The sequence below is a fragment of the Bos grunniens genome, chromosome X (assembly GCF_055505025.1).
Source record: "Bos grunniens cultivar Pamir isolate PY7600 chromosome X, Bosgru_T2T1.0, whole genome shotgun sequence".
NCBI lineage: Eukaryota > Metazoa > Chordata > Mammalia > Artiodactyla > Bovidae > Bos > Bos grunniens.
In genome coordinates, this window is record NC_141194.1 from 85,572,380 (window position 1) to 85,586,120 (window position 13,741).

General features: G+C 46.6%; 1 protein-coding gene across 50 annotated transcripts in view; it reads right to left on the reverse strand.

Moving 5' to 3' along the window:
• TMEM164 (transmembrane protein 164) overlaps positions 1-13,741 on the reverse strand; it is a 179,763-nt gene that overhangs the window by 22,634 nt on the left and 143,388 nt on the right. For 41 of the 50 annotated variants that reach the window (XR_015158446.1, XR_015158449.1, XM_086386608.1 and 38 more), the window contains one exon: positions 11,497-11,575. The exons of 2 other annotated variants lie outside the window; for them this stretch is intronic. Coding sequence is in view for 39 of the 48 variants with exons in the window: in XM_086386608.1 (XP_086242734.1) it covers positions 11,497-11,575 (79 nt within the window). In the remaining 9 variants the exon portion in view is untranslated. Of the gene's footprint in view, positions 1-4,667; positions 4,763-5,569; positions 6,231-11,496; positions 11,576-13,741 lie in introns of those variants that run through there. 7 more of the 50 variants (XR_015158443.1, XR_015158445.1, XR_015158441.1 and 4 more) reach the window with 2 other exon arrangements.

Below are 13,741 nucleotides of genomic sequence, written 5' to 3' on the forward strand. Positions count from 1 at the left end.
ATGGAGAAGAGGGAGTTCCCAGAGCGGGGAGTTGTGCCACCAGCCCCACAGGTCCTCAAGCTGGCTGTCATCCAAGCCATCCCCCTGGAAAGCCAGGGAAACCCAAGATGGTGGCCCCACCAGCATCAACTCCCTCTGAACCTGCCACCTGTGCACAGAATGGCCCCTCCACCTCTCCACCCCAAGGAGAGCAGGCTCTTAGGATCCAGAGCAAGAAGCTCTCTATGAGGTGTCAGCACCAAAGCTGCAAGTTCTCTTGCCCAGCCCTGCTGACACTGAGGTGCTAGGTGCCTGCTCAGCTGACATTAAAACAGCCCATTTATATTGTTCCTTGGATGACCCTTCTCTCAACCCAGATGGTCTGCTCCTGCACTCGAGCTGCAGAGTCCTCCTGGAGAAGATTGGGTGACCGGACAGACTAGTACTGGAAGACACAAGGAAATGTTCCGGGGGACCCCTCAGTGCTGGCCACCAACCAGAAGGTTGGAGAAGAGCTACCCTGTCCAACGTAGCAGTAGCTGTTTCCACTGCAATTCAAGTTTGTTAAATGTAGCAATTCCCCAGTCCTAGCTCTTCAGCCGCACTATCCATACTTCATCTGCTCAGGAGACACCTGGAGCTGGTGGCTGCCATGATGAACAGAGTGGATATAGAATATCTCTGTTATCACAGCATATTCCACTGGAAAGCATTGGAACAATCTAGTCTAATCTCCTCCTCCCATTTCCCGCAGCACTTACTCCTACTGTCATTACCCTTCTCAGTCTGCCATCAAGCCCTTTCATCCTCAGCAGCTGTCATCGCCTTGTAAGTCATCCATTTCCCTTTCTCTCGGTGCCTTCCATGCACCCTCTCACAACCAGCCTTCATCTTGGCACCTGAAGGTGCCCAGCCTTAGGCAGAGAGGAAGGGGAGGAGGGGAAAGCGGGGCAGAAGGGCCCTTCCCGTGGCTCTGCAAGGCCCTTCAGCCCTCCTTCCTTAGCACTCTTAACCACCTCCTTCCCATCCCTTCTCCAGTGGCCTTACTTCCCTGGAATCCTCTGAAACAATGAGGCACTCTGGGGTCACCAGTCCTTTCATGACAATTTCTCCTGCCTTAGCTACCAGGAAAACCAGCCACTCATCCTGTTGCTCTGACGATTCCTGCCATCTCCTTACATCCTTCTTCCTGTTTATTTGCAGGCTGATGTCACCAAGGCCTTTTTCTAAGTCCTGATTCTTCCACCTACACAGTCAGCCTGAATCATCTCATCTACTCCCATGTTTACATCTACCACTTTGATACCAAAGATATCGAAGTCCGCCTCCAGCCCAGACTCCCCTGAAGAGCTCCAGAATATTCCACCCAACTGCCTCCTAGACATCTTAGTCTGATGAGCCTAGAAGTACCTTAAACTCAAGTGAACTCATCTTCCTCCTTAGAATATGCTCCTTCTGAGTTCACTCTCCATGAGGGGCACTCAATCCCCCAATCCCACCATGGCTAACCAGACCAATATCCTGAGGCCTCAGAAGACTTCATCCTCTCCCTGGCTCCTATAGCATCTTATTTATAATAAACACTATTAATTTAGCGATCATTAATTTAAATTCAAATAAAACATCTTAATTATCTTCACCTCCTGAAATGATGAAAAGACAAGACTGCCACCTAGTGGCTAAACACAGATTAAACAATTAGATACAGAATTATTAAAAGTATAAGGAACTTTCAGGAAAATGTGCCTTAGGTCGCCTAGGAAAGTCAGACATAGATCCAGAGAGGAGGTAGCTCCTTTGAGCTAATTTGTAGGGGAGGACACAGACTTTGCCAGGCCAAAGTAGAGAAGCTGGTGGGTATATGCAGCGGGGGGTTGGGGGAGGGGAGGTGGGGGCAGCAAGAGTGGAAGCAGGTGGGGCTTTGAAAGTAAGGTAATAGGAGCTGAAGTCTAAGTGATGGGAAATGAGGTCAGAGAGACATGCAAGTGTCAGATTGTGAACAGTCTCGAATGCCCATAAGGGAGGAGTTTGGTCTTTATCCGGCATGAGAATTTGAAGCAGTGGAGACAATTCTAATCAGATTTGCTTTCTTTAGAAAGGTATTCTGGAGACTGGACAGTAGGCAGACTGGGTGGGAGGTAGGGGTGATCAGGGAGGGGGGGCAGGGAGACGAGACAAGAAACAAAGTACTAGTCCCAGCAATGGAGGCTGAGACCCTGCGCTAGGACAGGGGGGGACAGAGAGGAACGTCCACTGCGCAAGCATTTTGAGAATTTGGATCCTCAGAACTTTTGAACTGATTGGTACTGGGGGTGAGGCAGAGGAGGGGATCCAGGAAGCTGGCAGGAATTTGGGCTTCGGCACTAAGATAAGAAGTGGAGGAGGAGCATGGAACTGAGGAGGCTGACCAAAGATACCTCCTCAGGCCTGCAGTCAGAGCTACAGACATGGAATGCCAGGATCGCCAAGGCAGGCAGGGCAAAGGAGCCCAAGGAGAAACAGCCAGAGGAGGAGGATAACCAGGACACAGGTGAGGCATGGGATTCAAAGGAGAAGCAGACGTCTAAAAGGAGGGGTGTCGGCAAAGGTAAGTCCACTGACAGACACTCTGCATGGGCAAGGCTGTGGCTTCAGAAGTCAGCAAGGCACAACCTGACCCCAAGAATCCACAGTATACTTGGAAGGTAAGATTTGAATTAACAAGAGGCAATGAAGTGGTTAAAAATAATACCAGCAGCAGTAATAATACCAGAAAAATAGAATATACCACTTACCATGTATCAGGACCTTCACATACGTGAGCTCACTGACCCCGCACAACACACCCACCAATCTCCATTCTACAAATGGAAACGCGTGCAGACGGGTGACGGCACTAGCCCGAGGGCACTAGCCCGAGGGCCAGACCAGGATTGGAACCCAGTCTGTCCAACCTGGCAACTACCTATAGTGGTTTCAAATGCCAGTTTAAGCTCTAGTGCAGGGGTGCTAGCCTCTGTAGTGCCACAAATTCCTTGGGCACTTTGGGGCTCTGGCTCAAAATAAAGCTGCTAAATATAAAAAATAAAAAGATACAGGGTCATGAAAGAAAACAAAACAGTATCAAAATACAGTTATTAAAATACTTTTAAAATGTTGAGGTAATGATGAAGTGCAAATCATTTTGCAAGTTATCTGAGCGGCTGAAACAAGCAGAAAGTATCAGATTTATATTAACAACAACATGCCAAGGAGTGCAAATGCAACCCAAGGACTGTGGGTTGCTGTGATTCAGAACTGAAGGAAATACTACATTTCAGCTGGAGTTAATGCAAATGAAGATGTGATTCTCCCCCAACCCCCACCCCCCGTATCCAGTATCATGGACCCCATAAGTCTAGTGAACGTGTACAGATTCAATCAGCTCAACACTGCCCTATGAAACTCTTACCGAGTGCTTAGTCCATGGAAAGTGCCCAATAAATGTTAGCTTGTCAGATGTCTAACAGAATATGGCCAATGTGCAGTGTGTGGATATAGTCTTTCATTCAGTCCGGAAATATGAAGAACAAGAGAATAATTCCTGTCCTTGGGGTGATGGGCATGTAAACAGACACTTAAACCAAACCACTAACTTAGCAAAAGAAAAGAAGGGTATTTTTTTAATGACCTTGGAGTAAGGAAGGGCTTTCTAGTCATGGCTCAAAATTCAGAAGCCATGAAATAATAGATACTTTACACAGAAATATAAACATCCTACATGGCAAAACTAAAGCATGAGCAAAGCCACCCTGGTGGCTCAGATGGAGAAGAATCTGCCTGCAATGCAAGAGATCTGGGCTCAATCCCTGGGTTGGGAAGATCCCCTAGAAGAAGACATGGAAACCCACTCCAATATTCTTGTCTGGAGAACCCCCATGAACAGAGGAACCTGGCGGGCTACAGACCACGGGGTCACAAAGAGTCAGAAATGACTGAGCAACTAATACTTTCACTTTAAAGTTATAAAACAGATGACAAAAGTGGGGGAAATATCTGCAGGTGTATTACAAAAGACTAAAGAGCTCCCAAGATTCAATTTTGTATTTAAAAAAAAAAATCAACAAGAGAAGAATGAGCACATGAGAGGAACACATAATTCAAGGACGAGGAAATCGAATGCCAATTTAAACATGTATAAAGAGGCTCAGCCTGACTCAAAGTAAGAGAAATTCAAATTAAAAGTGGATCAATATACCATTAGTTTTACCCATCAGATGGGAAAAAAAGTGGAAAGTTTGGAAATATACTCCTTTGGTGAGGCTGTGTGGAAACAGACACTCTTCCACATTGCTAAGAAACATTTAAATTGATAGAACTTTGGGGGGTTTGGAATTATCCATCAAATTTACAAACACATATACTCTCTAATTCAGCAGTTCCACTTAGGGGGATTTATCCTTTAGATACCCTTGCATACTTGGAAAATGGTATTATAGATTCAAGGTCATTCAGCACATTGCTATTTATATTAGCAAGAGGCTGGAAACAAACTGAATGTCTACCAAGAGAAGAAGGAATAAATAAATTAAGAGCATTGTAGTCTTGTGTCTAAAAGCTACGCAAGTTGAGTTTAAATCCTGGGTCAGCCACTTACTATCTGAATACCAGTTTCCTCATCTACAAAACAGAGGTAACAGTAACACCTACCTGAAGGACTGTGGTGGGGATTCAATGGGTTAATGTTATGTGAGGAGCTGGAAACAATGTCTGGCACCTGTCACAGAGGCGCTTTGGAAAGGCGGATTGAAAAGGGTCAGGTAACCTTTTATTTCTTTTATTAAGGAAGAGCTGATTTACAGTATCGTACAAGTTTTAGGTGTACAACGTGTGTGTGCTTAGTCACGTCTGACTCTGTGCGACCCTGTGGACTGTAGCCCGCCAGGCTCCTCTATCCATGGGATTCTCCAGGCAAGAATACCGGAGTGGGTTGCCACATGCTCTTGTAAAAACATGCCCCTTTCCTTCAGTGGGTTGCCACATGCTCTTGTAAAAACATGCCCCTTTCCTTCAGAGTGCAGAGGTCAATTCTAACTAAACATTCATTTGTGTGATTATTCAATTCACACCTGGCTCCTCCCACAACATTATGAATTCTATGAGGGGAGGGGTGGGATGGTGTCTGATTTTCACTCAGGAGGGCACCCCAATGGCCAGCATAGAGCCTGGTTAGAAAGAAGGCACATATAAATATGCTGCTACGGTTTGAATGTCTGTGTCACCGAAAATTCATGTGCTAAAATTCCAACCCCCCAACATGAAGGTATTGGGGGCTGGGACCTTTGGGAGGTGCTTAAGCCATGAGGGTGGAGCCTGGGAAGTCTGAGATAAAGTCACCAGCATGGTCACCTTCTTGTGAGGCGCCTCTTCCTGGCTCATAGCTGGCCCCTTCTTTTATAAAAGACACACTAAAAGGATCCCTCCTCCCATCCACCACATGAGGCCACAAAAAGAAGGGGCCAGCTGTGAACCAGGAAGAGGGGCCTCACAAGAAGGTGAGCACATTGGTGACTGTATCTCAGACTTCCCAGCCTCCAGAACTGTGAGCAATAAGTTTCTGTTTGTAAGCTACCCAGTCAGTAGTATTTGCTGTGGCAGTCCAAATGGATGAAGGCATATGTGTTAGATGCACGGATGAAACCGATGCAGGGGTAGAGATGATTCCCAGGTTCTAGCTGGAGTGACTGAGTGGCGCCATCTGTTGAAAACCACAGGGAGAGAAGCCGGGCCGATGGGAAGATGAGTGCACGCGGGTAGGCTAAGCTGTGATGTGCCTGACACATTCAGGAAGAGATGCAGGAGTGAACTACGTGAAAAGCAATCTCCTAAGACTAAGGGCTGCCAAGGTCGTCCAAGGGCGACCTCATGGCCATCACAGCACAGGCTGGTAGCTAAATGTGTAAGCATGTGAGACCGCAACAGGACTAGCAGAGCAAGAGGTGAGCCCAGAACAGAACTCTAGGGAAATCAACATCTCAGGACAGAGAACTCCTGCAAGAGACTTGGGAAGGCATGGATGGTGAGATGGGGATGGAGTGGGGGGTGGATACTGGAAGCCCTGAGAGTAGAATATTCCAAAAGGGCGTGGTCAACAACGTCCAGTGTAGCAGAGTGCAGGCAGGATAAAGCCTGAGAGACGGTCACCACATTTGGTCACACAGTTGTTGGAAATCTTTAGAAGAGCTGTTTCCATGAAGAGGTGGGCAGTGAGGTAGACGTCTGATGGTGATGTTCTGATGAATGAAAATGAGAGGAAGGCTCATCAGATGTAAACAAGTGTCACTCAAAGTTATATCCTATTCATGACATGATTTCAAGTGGTAAACAGACGAACATTTCTTTAACTTAAAAGTGATATATTTAAAGTGTATTAAAATAGGACTTCCCTGGTGGTCCAGTGGTTAAGAATCCACCTGCCAATGCAGGGGACATGGTGTCAATCCCTGGTCTGGAAAGATGCCACCTGCCGTGGAGCAACTAAGCCCATGCGCTGCAACTACTGAGCCTGCAGTCAAGAGTCCATGAGCCGCAAGTACTGAGTCCACGAGCTGCAAGTACTGAGTCCATGAGCTGCAAGTACTGAGTTCACGAGCTGCAAGTACTGAGTCCATGAGTTGCAAGTACTGAGTCCATGAGCCGCAAGTACTGAGTCCATGAGCTGCAAGTACTGAAGCCAGTGCACCCTAGAGCATGTGTTCCACAACAAGAGAAGCCACCTCAATTCGAAGCCTGCACACTGCAACTAGTGAAAGCCCAGGCACAGCAAGTGAAGACTCGCCACAGCCAAAAATAAATAAATAAAATTTTAAAAGGTGTATTAAAATAGATAATCAGTGTACTGAATCCAGGATTTCACAGAGTATCAAGCTTCTCTTAAAAACAAATATATCTTAGGAAAAAAATTAATAGATTTAATATTACATACATAATAATACAGGCGAATACATGGATAAGGCAAAAAATATTATGTTCTAAGAACCGAAATTTAGGAAATATTGTTTGGACTACTTTATGATGTGAGGGGAGGATAAAAGATATAATTGTGTGGAGTTAGTTTTTTAGACTAGGGGAGACTTTAGTATACTGAAAAGCCAGTAGTGAAGCACTGAAAATCCAGGCACTGATAAACACGTGACCAATTGAGGGATAGAGGTTCCAGAGGAGGTGGAAGGGATGCAAAGGAACGACAACAGGGTGTGACTGGCCATGGCCACGAGCAGGAGGAACACCACTCCCTCCAAGATCAGAGGGAGGAACGTAAGGATGGGTGTGGGTAGAGTGGAGAGAAGTGGTTGAGGGAATTCCCACCCGAAAATCTCTTATTTCCCCAGTCATTTGTTGGGGGAATATCTACTGAGAGTGGAAAGGACTGGAAGTTTGGGGAGGGAGGCAAAGCTTTGTCACAAGATTTCTGAGGTCAGTGTGTAGAGACACAGAGTGAGTGAGTGATGGTGCTGACAGCACAATTATAATAGAGATCGTGGAATTTCACTGACCCAAATCTCAAAGAGTTGAGAAGGTTTCTCACGAGACTAACAGTAGGCACTGGGATTGGACACTAATTTGAGTGCAAAGGACAAGGGAGTGAGACATGCTCAGAAACTGGGAAAGGGAAAGTTCCAGTAACTTGTCATGGTGGTACAGCTGATTTGGAGAAAAGGGGAGGTTGGAAGAAGCACAGATTTGGGTCAAATAAAAGGACATAAACGCTTATGATCTCGGAAGAGTTTTAGGGGAAAGCAAGGTCCTGAAGGGGGCACAGAAGTCACTACAATTAACAAGCTCACACACTGAGAAGCTGGGGGTGGGATGAGCAGTCCTCACCAGAAGGTTCTCAGGATGCTGGCTAGAGTGGTATTGAAAATAGTGAGAGAGCCATGGGCCAAAGGTAGCTAGGAATGCAGGGGAAGTGACCAAGAGGTTCAAATGGTGGTGGTAATCAAAGAAAGAGGTAAAGAGGATGGGAAAGAAAAAGGCACCCACACATAAGGCAGAGACTAAATAATGGTCTGGAAGAGACAGTGGAGAGATGGGTGGCATATGGGGCTGAACAGAGACAACAGCCTCAGTTAGAGGGTTTCAGGCAAGAGATGGGAGGACTTTGTGTTTTGTGAAGAGCTGAGGGTGGGGTTATAAAACATGTAGTTCCGCATTTCAGAGCTGACAGGAAAGGAAACAGAAACAAAGAGTGTGGCTGGAGGAAGGAGGAAGAAAAGAGCAGTGTGGACAGGAGAGGTCATGTTTACTACAAAGGTGCCTAATGGCTGTAGCAATGAGGAGAGAGAGATTCCCATTAAGCAGGACCTTGCCTTTCAGGGACACAGGGCTCCTTGGCATGGGGGGTACTGGAGAGGAGAGCTAGTCTCGCCTTGGGTAAAAACTTCTGAACCACTTATTTCTAGAAAATTACAAGACTTCTATTAGGGAAGAGAAGACCCAAACTCTCAGCTTTTTGATTTCCAGGAAATCCTCTTCCCCATGTCCACTCCAGTTCCATGGCCCCTCTGCAAGGCCTACATCAGGCTCGTCCTAAGGTGAACAGGAAATCCAGATGTTTGCCCCAAATGCTCATGATTTCCCCCAAGTGAACAGCAGATGGCAGCAAAGAGCCAGAAAGGAAGCCGAGAGCACACAAGAACCCAGAAATGGTAAAGCAGGGAAGGTAGAAAGGCTTCAGAAATCCTATGACACTCTCAGTTGTGTCTGTCCTCTCAAACAGGCACTCCTTGTGGAAGGACTGGGCCTGTCTGGTTCGTCTGTGATTCCCTGGCACAAATCCTCTGCACACAGTAGGTATTGAACAAGCACAGGCATATGTCAGAGTTACTGCAGGTTCGGTTCAAGACCACTGCCATAAGGCAAGTTATATGGATTCTTTGGTTTCTCAGCACATATCAAGGTTACGTTCATACTATACTGAAGAACTAAAGAGCCTCTTGTTCAAAGTGAAAGAAGAGAGTGAAAAAGTTGGCTTAAAACTTAACATTCAGAAAACTAAGATCATGGCATCTGGTCCCATCACTTCATGGCAAACAGATGAGGAAACAATGGAAACAGTGACAGACTTTATTTTGGGGGGCTCCAAAATCACTGCAGATGGTGACGGCAACCATAAAATTAAAAGATGCTTGCTTCTTGGAAGAAAAGCTATGACCAACCTAGACAGCATATTAAAAAGCAGAGACATTACTTTGCCAAGAAAGGTCCATCTAGTCAAAGCTATGGTTTTTCCAGTAGTCAGGTATGGATATGACAGTTGGATTATAAAGAAAGCTGAGCACTGAAAAATTGATGCTTTTGAACTGTGGTGTTGGAGAAGACTCTTGAGAGTCCCTTGGACTGCAAGGACATCCAACCAGTTCATCCTAAAGGAAATCAGTCCTGAATATTCATTTGAAGGACTGATGCTGAAGCTGCAACTTCAATATTTTGGCCACCTGATGCGAAGAACTGACTCACTGGAAAAGACCCTGATGCTGGGAAAGATTGAAGGTGGGAGGAGAAGGGGACGACAGAGGATGAGATGGGTAGATGGCATCACCGACTCAGTGGACATGAATTTGAGTGAACTCCAGGAGTTGGTGATGGCCAGGGAGGTCTGGCATGCAAAGAATCGGACATGACTGAGCAACTGAACTGATACTGCAGTCTATTAAGTGTGCAATAGCATTATGGCTTAAAAAAACCAATAAACTATTTTCTAACAAAGATATATACATTGCTGTTATGTTTTACACAAAACATGCCTAGCACAGCATCCTGCACACAGAAAACACTCAATGAAAAGTAGGCATTGATGGTTATACTGTGGTTGTTATTACTGTTACTATTATTACAGCCTCTTTTCAAGGCCAGGCACCAGAGGAGAAGGGAAAGACTCAGGGACAGTGTGTGAACGCACAAATTGGATCTAACAGAGTGTGTATGTATAAATTTGAATCCCTTTCTTAGCTTGTTTCCCCCAAACAGTGCAGCTATAGATTCAATAGAAGGCTGCAGTGGAGTCAGCCACTTCTAGAAAGTGTAGCTTCCCAGATGGGATTTTTTTGAAGAGGTGGGGGAGATAAAGGCTGCTATCAGACCACTCTGACTCAGCCAACCAACAGACTTTTATAATGCCTCAGAATACAAATAGGTTTAACTAATATCTGTGCATATCTGGTCAGAACTTGCATCCCACACCTCAGGAACCATGAGTGGTGGGGGTCTGGAGGCCTGGGACAGCTTCCTGTCTGGTTCCCTTCAGAATGACTGTACCTCTGAGACTTACATATTATTAGGAAGCTCTTTCCTAAGAAATGGCATAGGTCACCTGGATATGGAAAGTCAGACTTCTCTTAAAGCTCAGTCAGGAAAAAGGGTGTGTTTAGAGCAAATTAAAAAGAAGTACTCTTTGACAATGTGAGCCCCCATGTGGCAGCACAGGTAAAAACAGCCTCAAAGAATACAGCTAGAAGACTCCTAATTGACAGAAAGCAGGGAGTCTTGACTCCATGGAGAGCAACAGTTTCCATCCTCCTACATGACCCCCAGTTGATGGGTACTTAAGGCTCCCTCGTGCTGGGAGTTCTTAAAAATTTGCTAGAATTCCTGAGTTAGAGGAAGCACAACTTCCCAACCATCTCCCAGAAGGCTTTAGAGTCCATGTGGCTTTATGGAATTTTTCAGAAATGAAACCCCTGCTGCCCTGGGTGAGGTTAGTCTCCCAGCAAAGTCCCAGGAACCAAGATAGGGAGGCTGGTGGCTCAGACTAGAAGAGGTTGACTTCCAGGTATGGGGCCTTTCGGGAAGGTCAGAACATTAAGGAGGAGGTGGGGTCTCACAACTAGTGTAGAATGAGTGAACTCCCCTTTCCTTTAGTCTAACCCAACAGAAGGAGGGGATCATTTAAGGGTGGTTGTGAGGTCACAAACAGATCAGCCTCTTGACCAGGTCGGTGGTCTCTCCCTTTGATCAAATGAAGGTTTCCATGGTCTATTTTACATGAAGGTCGCTGGCTGCTCCTTCACCAGCCTTTTCCCTTAATCCCATAATCCCAAGTTCCTGGACATCTTGCCCCTTTCAGTATCTTTTCTGCTTCAAAGAGGATGGATATAATGAGCAAAAGCACAAGGTCCCTCTACCCTCTGCTGCATGCTGAGGCAGGGAGAAGGCAAGAGCAGAAGTGAGTGACAGAGTGTGGGCAAACTCTGTCCATGCAAGCCCAAGGCCACCATGGACAAACAGCCTGAGGCCTCGGCCCTGGGACAGGCTGTCAGTGGTCCTGAGCTCACGCACACAAAGGATGAGAAACCACCAGGCTCTTTGCAGGCCTCATCTGTGCCCATTTTCCCACTGTCTGGTCTCTGGCATGAAACATGCTGCAGAGACTCAGTCAGGGAGCACCTCAGGTTTCTGATAAGACACCCAACAGGTTGTGACCCCCCTCCCCACCCCACCAAACAGAAGAAGAGAAGGTAGGTGTGGAGCTGGCACAGGGATGGGGTTTGCTGGCCTTACCTCCTTTCCAAAGCAGGTAGATGGGCACCACGTAGAGCATAACATGCTGAATGTAGTAAATCTCCAATTCAAAGGGGAGCTGTAAGGACAGGAGGGAGAGGTGTTTCAGAGCAGGAAGCACTCATTCTAAGAGATTCTCGGGTTGAATGCCTGCCCTCCTCTCAAGGACCCACAGCTTAGCAATCCCACACACTTCAACCAGTTCAACTCCCTTCACAATTAGAGAAGAAACAATGAAATGACTATACCTATGACCTAGGCTGGTCTTCCAAAGTTCATTTTGTGGAGACAGTACTTGGAAAATGCTCCACTCAGACAGGGTGGTTAAAAATTTAAGAAAGGTTAAATACAATCTATTTCCTCCTCCCTTGGAAATTCATCATGTAGGTTAGTGGTAGATTAAGGACCTGCAAGTAAGAAGACTGCTTAACATTGTTTGGCATTTCCTAAACTTGTTTAGCCAGTGCATTTGTTTAAAAAAAAAAAAAAGCACTTAGTGTTCTGCAGAATATACTTGAAGAAACACAGCCTTACATCACTTCCTGCTCCTACTGAATAGCTGGTGAACTACTTAAAAGTTTATGTCTCATTGGACAAGAAGAACATACAAGGTAGGATTTATTATTCCCTGTTTCCAGATTTAAAGGTACTGATTGCCAAGTCTGGTTAAGTCTCGATCCAAGAATAAAGAGTTTCTCCACTGGATACTTGGGGTCAGTCCAGGGTTAGCCCTAATTTTGGGCAAAGACTAAGCAGCTGGGCCAATTCTGGCATGTCTTGCCAAAAAAGAGTTATCCCCACCCTTCATCCAACCAACACGCTCATTCATTCACTCTTGCTTCCCATTTCGCTCAAAATGGAAGCTCTAAATTACCGAAGTGGAGTGTGCTTTCAACCTGGCACGGGGACCGTGCTTCAGCGCTTGGCAGCGGATGGAGAGTGGAAACAGCTGGGCAGCTAACTCAATTCCGGGAAAAGAACTGCAGCCGCTGGCGAGAGGCCTGGCCTCCAGGGCTTACACAGCCCTACACACACAGACACACACAGATACACACACCCCCCACCAAGGGGAAGCCCAAGGAAACAAGGACACCCAATGCAATGATCAGCTGCCTCCCTACGAGCGAGCACAGAACCAAGCCTGTGAGCTCATGAGAGGACCCAGTTCTGGGCTCCCCATGCCCAGGAAGCCAAGGCCTTGTACCAAGGAGTGAAACCAAAAGATGGCAGAGCTCCCAGACTGGGAGCTGGGAGGACTATGGACCCTGGCTCTGGCTCCTGAAAATAAAACCCACGCAGAAGGAAAATTTCCCACTGACCCAGATGATTATTTTGTACTCAAGGAAATGTAAAATCCCAGAAAAAGAAACAAGGTTCCCAGTGGGTCTGCAGAATAGGGTCGTGGGGTTTCACAGTGAGTGAGCACCACCAGCAGGAGCTAACTCTGGACGCCTAAGAGGTCCGCGGGGGACCCTCAGAGCAATGTTGTCTGGGATCAACCTACTATTAATAAACTAACTGACTTGATTGCAGTCCCACAGAGAGCAGGCAAAAGTTTTGGGAAGGCTCGACTCTCTGGCTGTTAAGCTGAACCTTCAGGTGTCTAAGTGACTAGAGCTCTTCCTGAAATGGGGTCTGGGGCCGCAGGATGCTTGCCCACTGCAGGGAGCAGAAAACCGGGCAGAGGGCCGGCAGCTCCTGGTCCCAGCCAGGTCTCCAGGCAGCACCCCTGCTTAACTCCCAGACTCAAGTGTCATTTACCCACCTGGACTCACGGGGCCCCCTGACTTCCCCTCCCTCACACCCCTTCTGGAAAGCAGACTCCCCACCTGCACGTCCAGGGAGGCAGGTCAGCGCTGCGGCCGCAAGCACAGACTCTGGAGTCCGTCAAAGCCCTGTTCTCAATTTGATTCTGCCGCTTAATAGCTCCATGGCCTTGGGCAAGTCAGTTAACCTCTCTACCCCACTTCTGGCACTGGTAAAATTGAAATGAGAGTGTTGTAAAAATAAATTTTTGAACAATTTTACTAGAACAAACATTTGTAGAGTCCCTATTGTGTGCCAGGAACCATTAAGCAATTTGTTCACTATCAGTTCACCTATTAATTCACCTGTGCTGCTCCCATTAACTCCATTTTAGAGATGAGAAGCTGAGGCACAGAGAAGTTAAGAGAACTTACCCAAAGCACACGACTACTTGGTGACGCAGCCCAGATTCAAAGCCAGGCAGGCTGGCTCTAAGTTT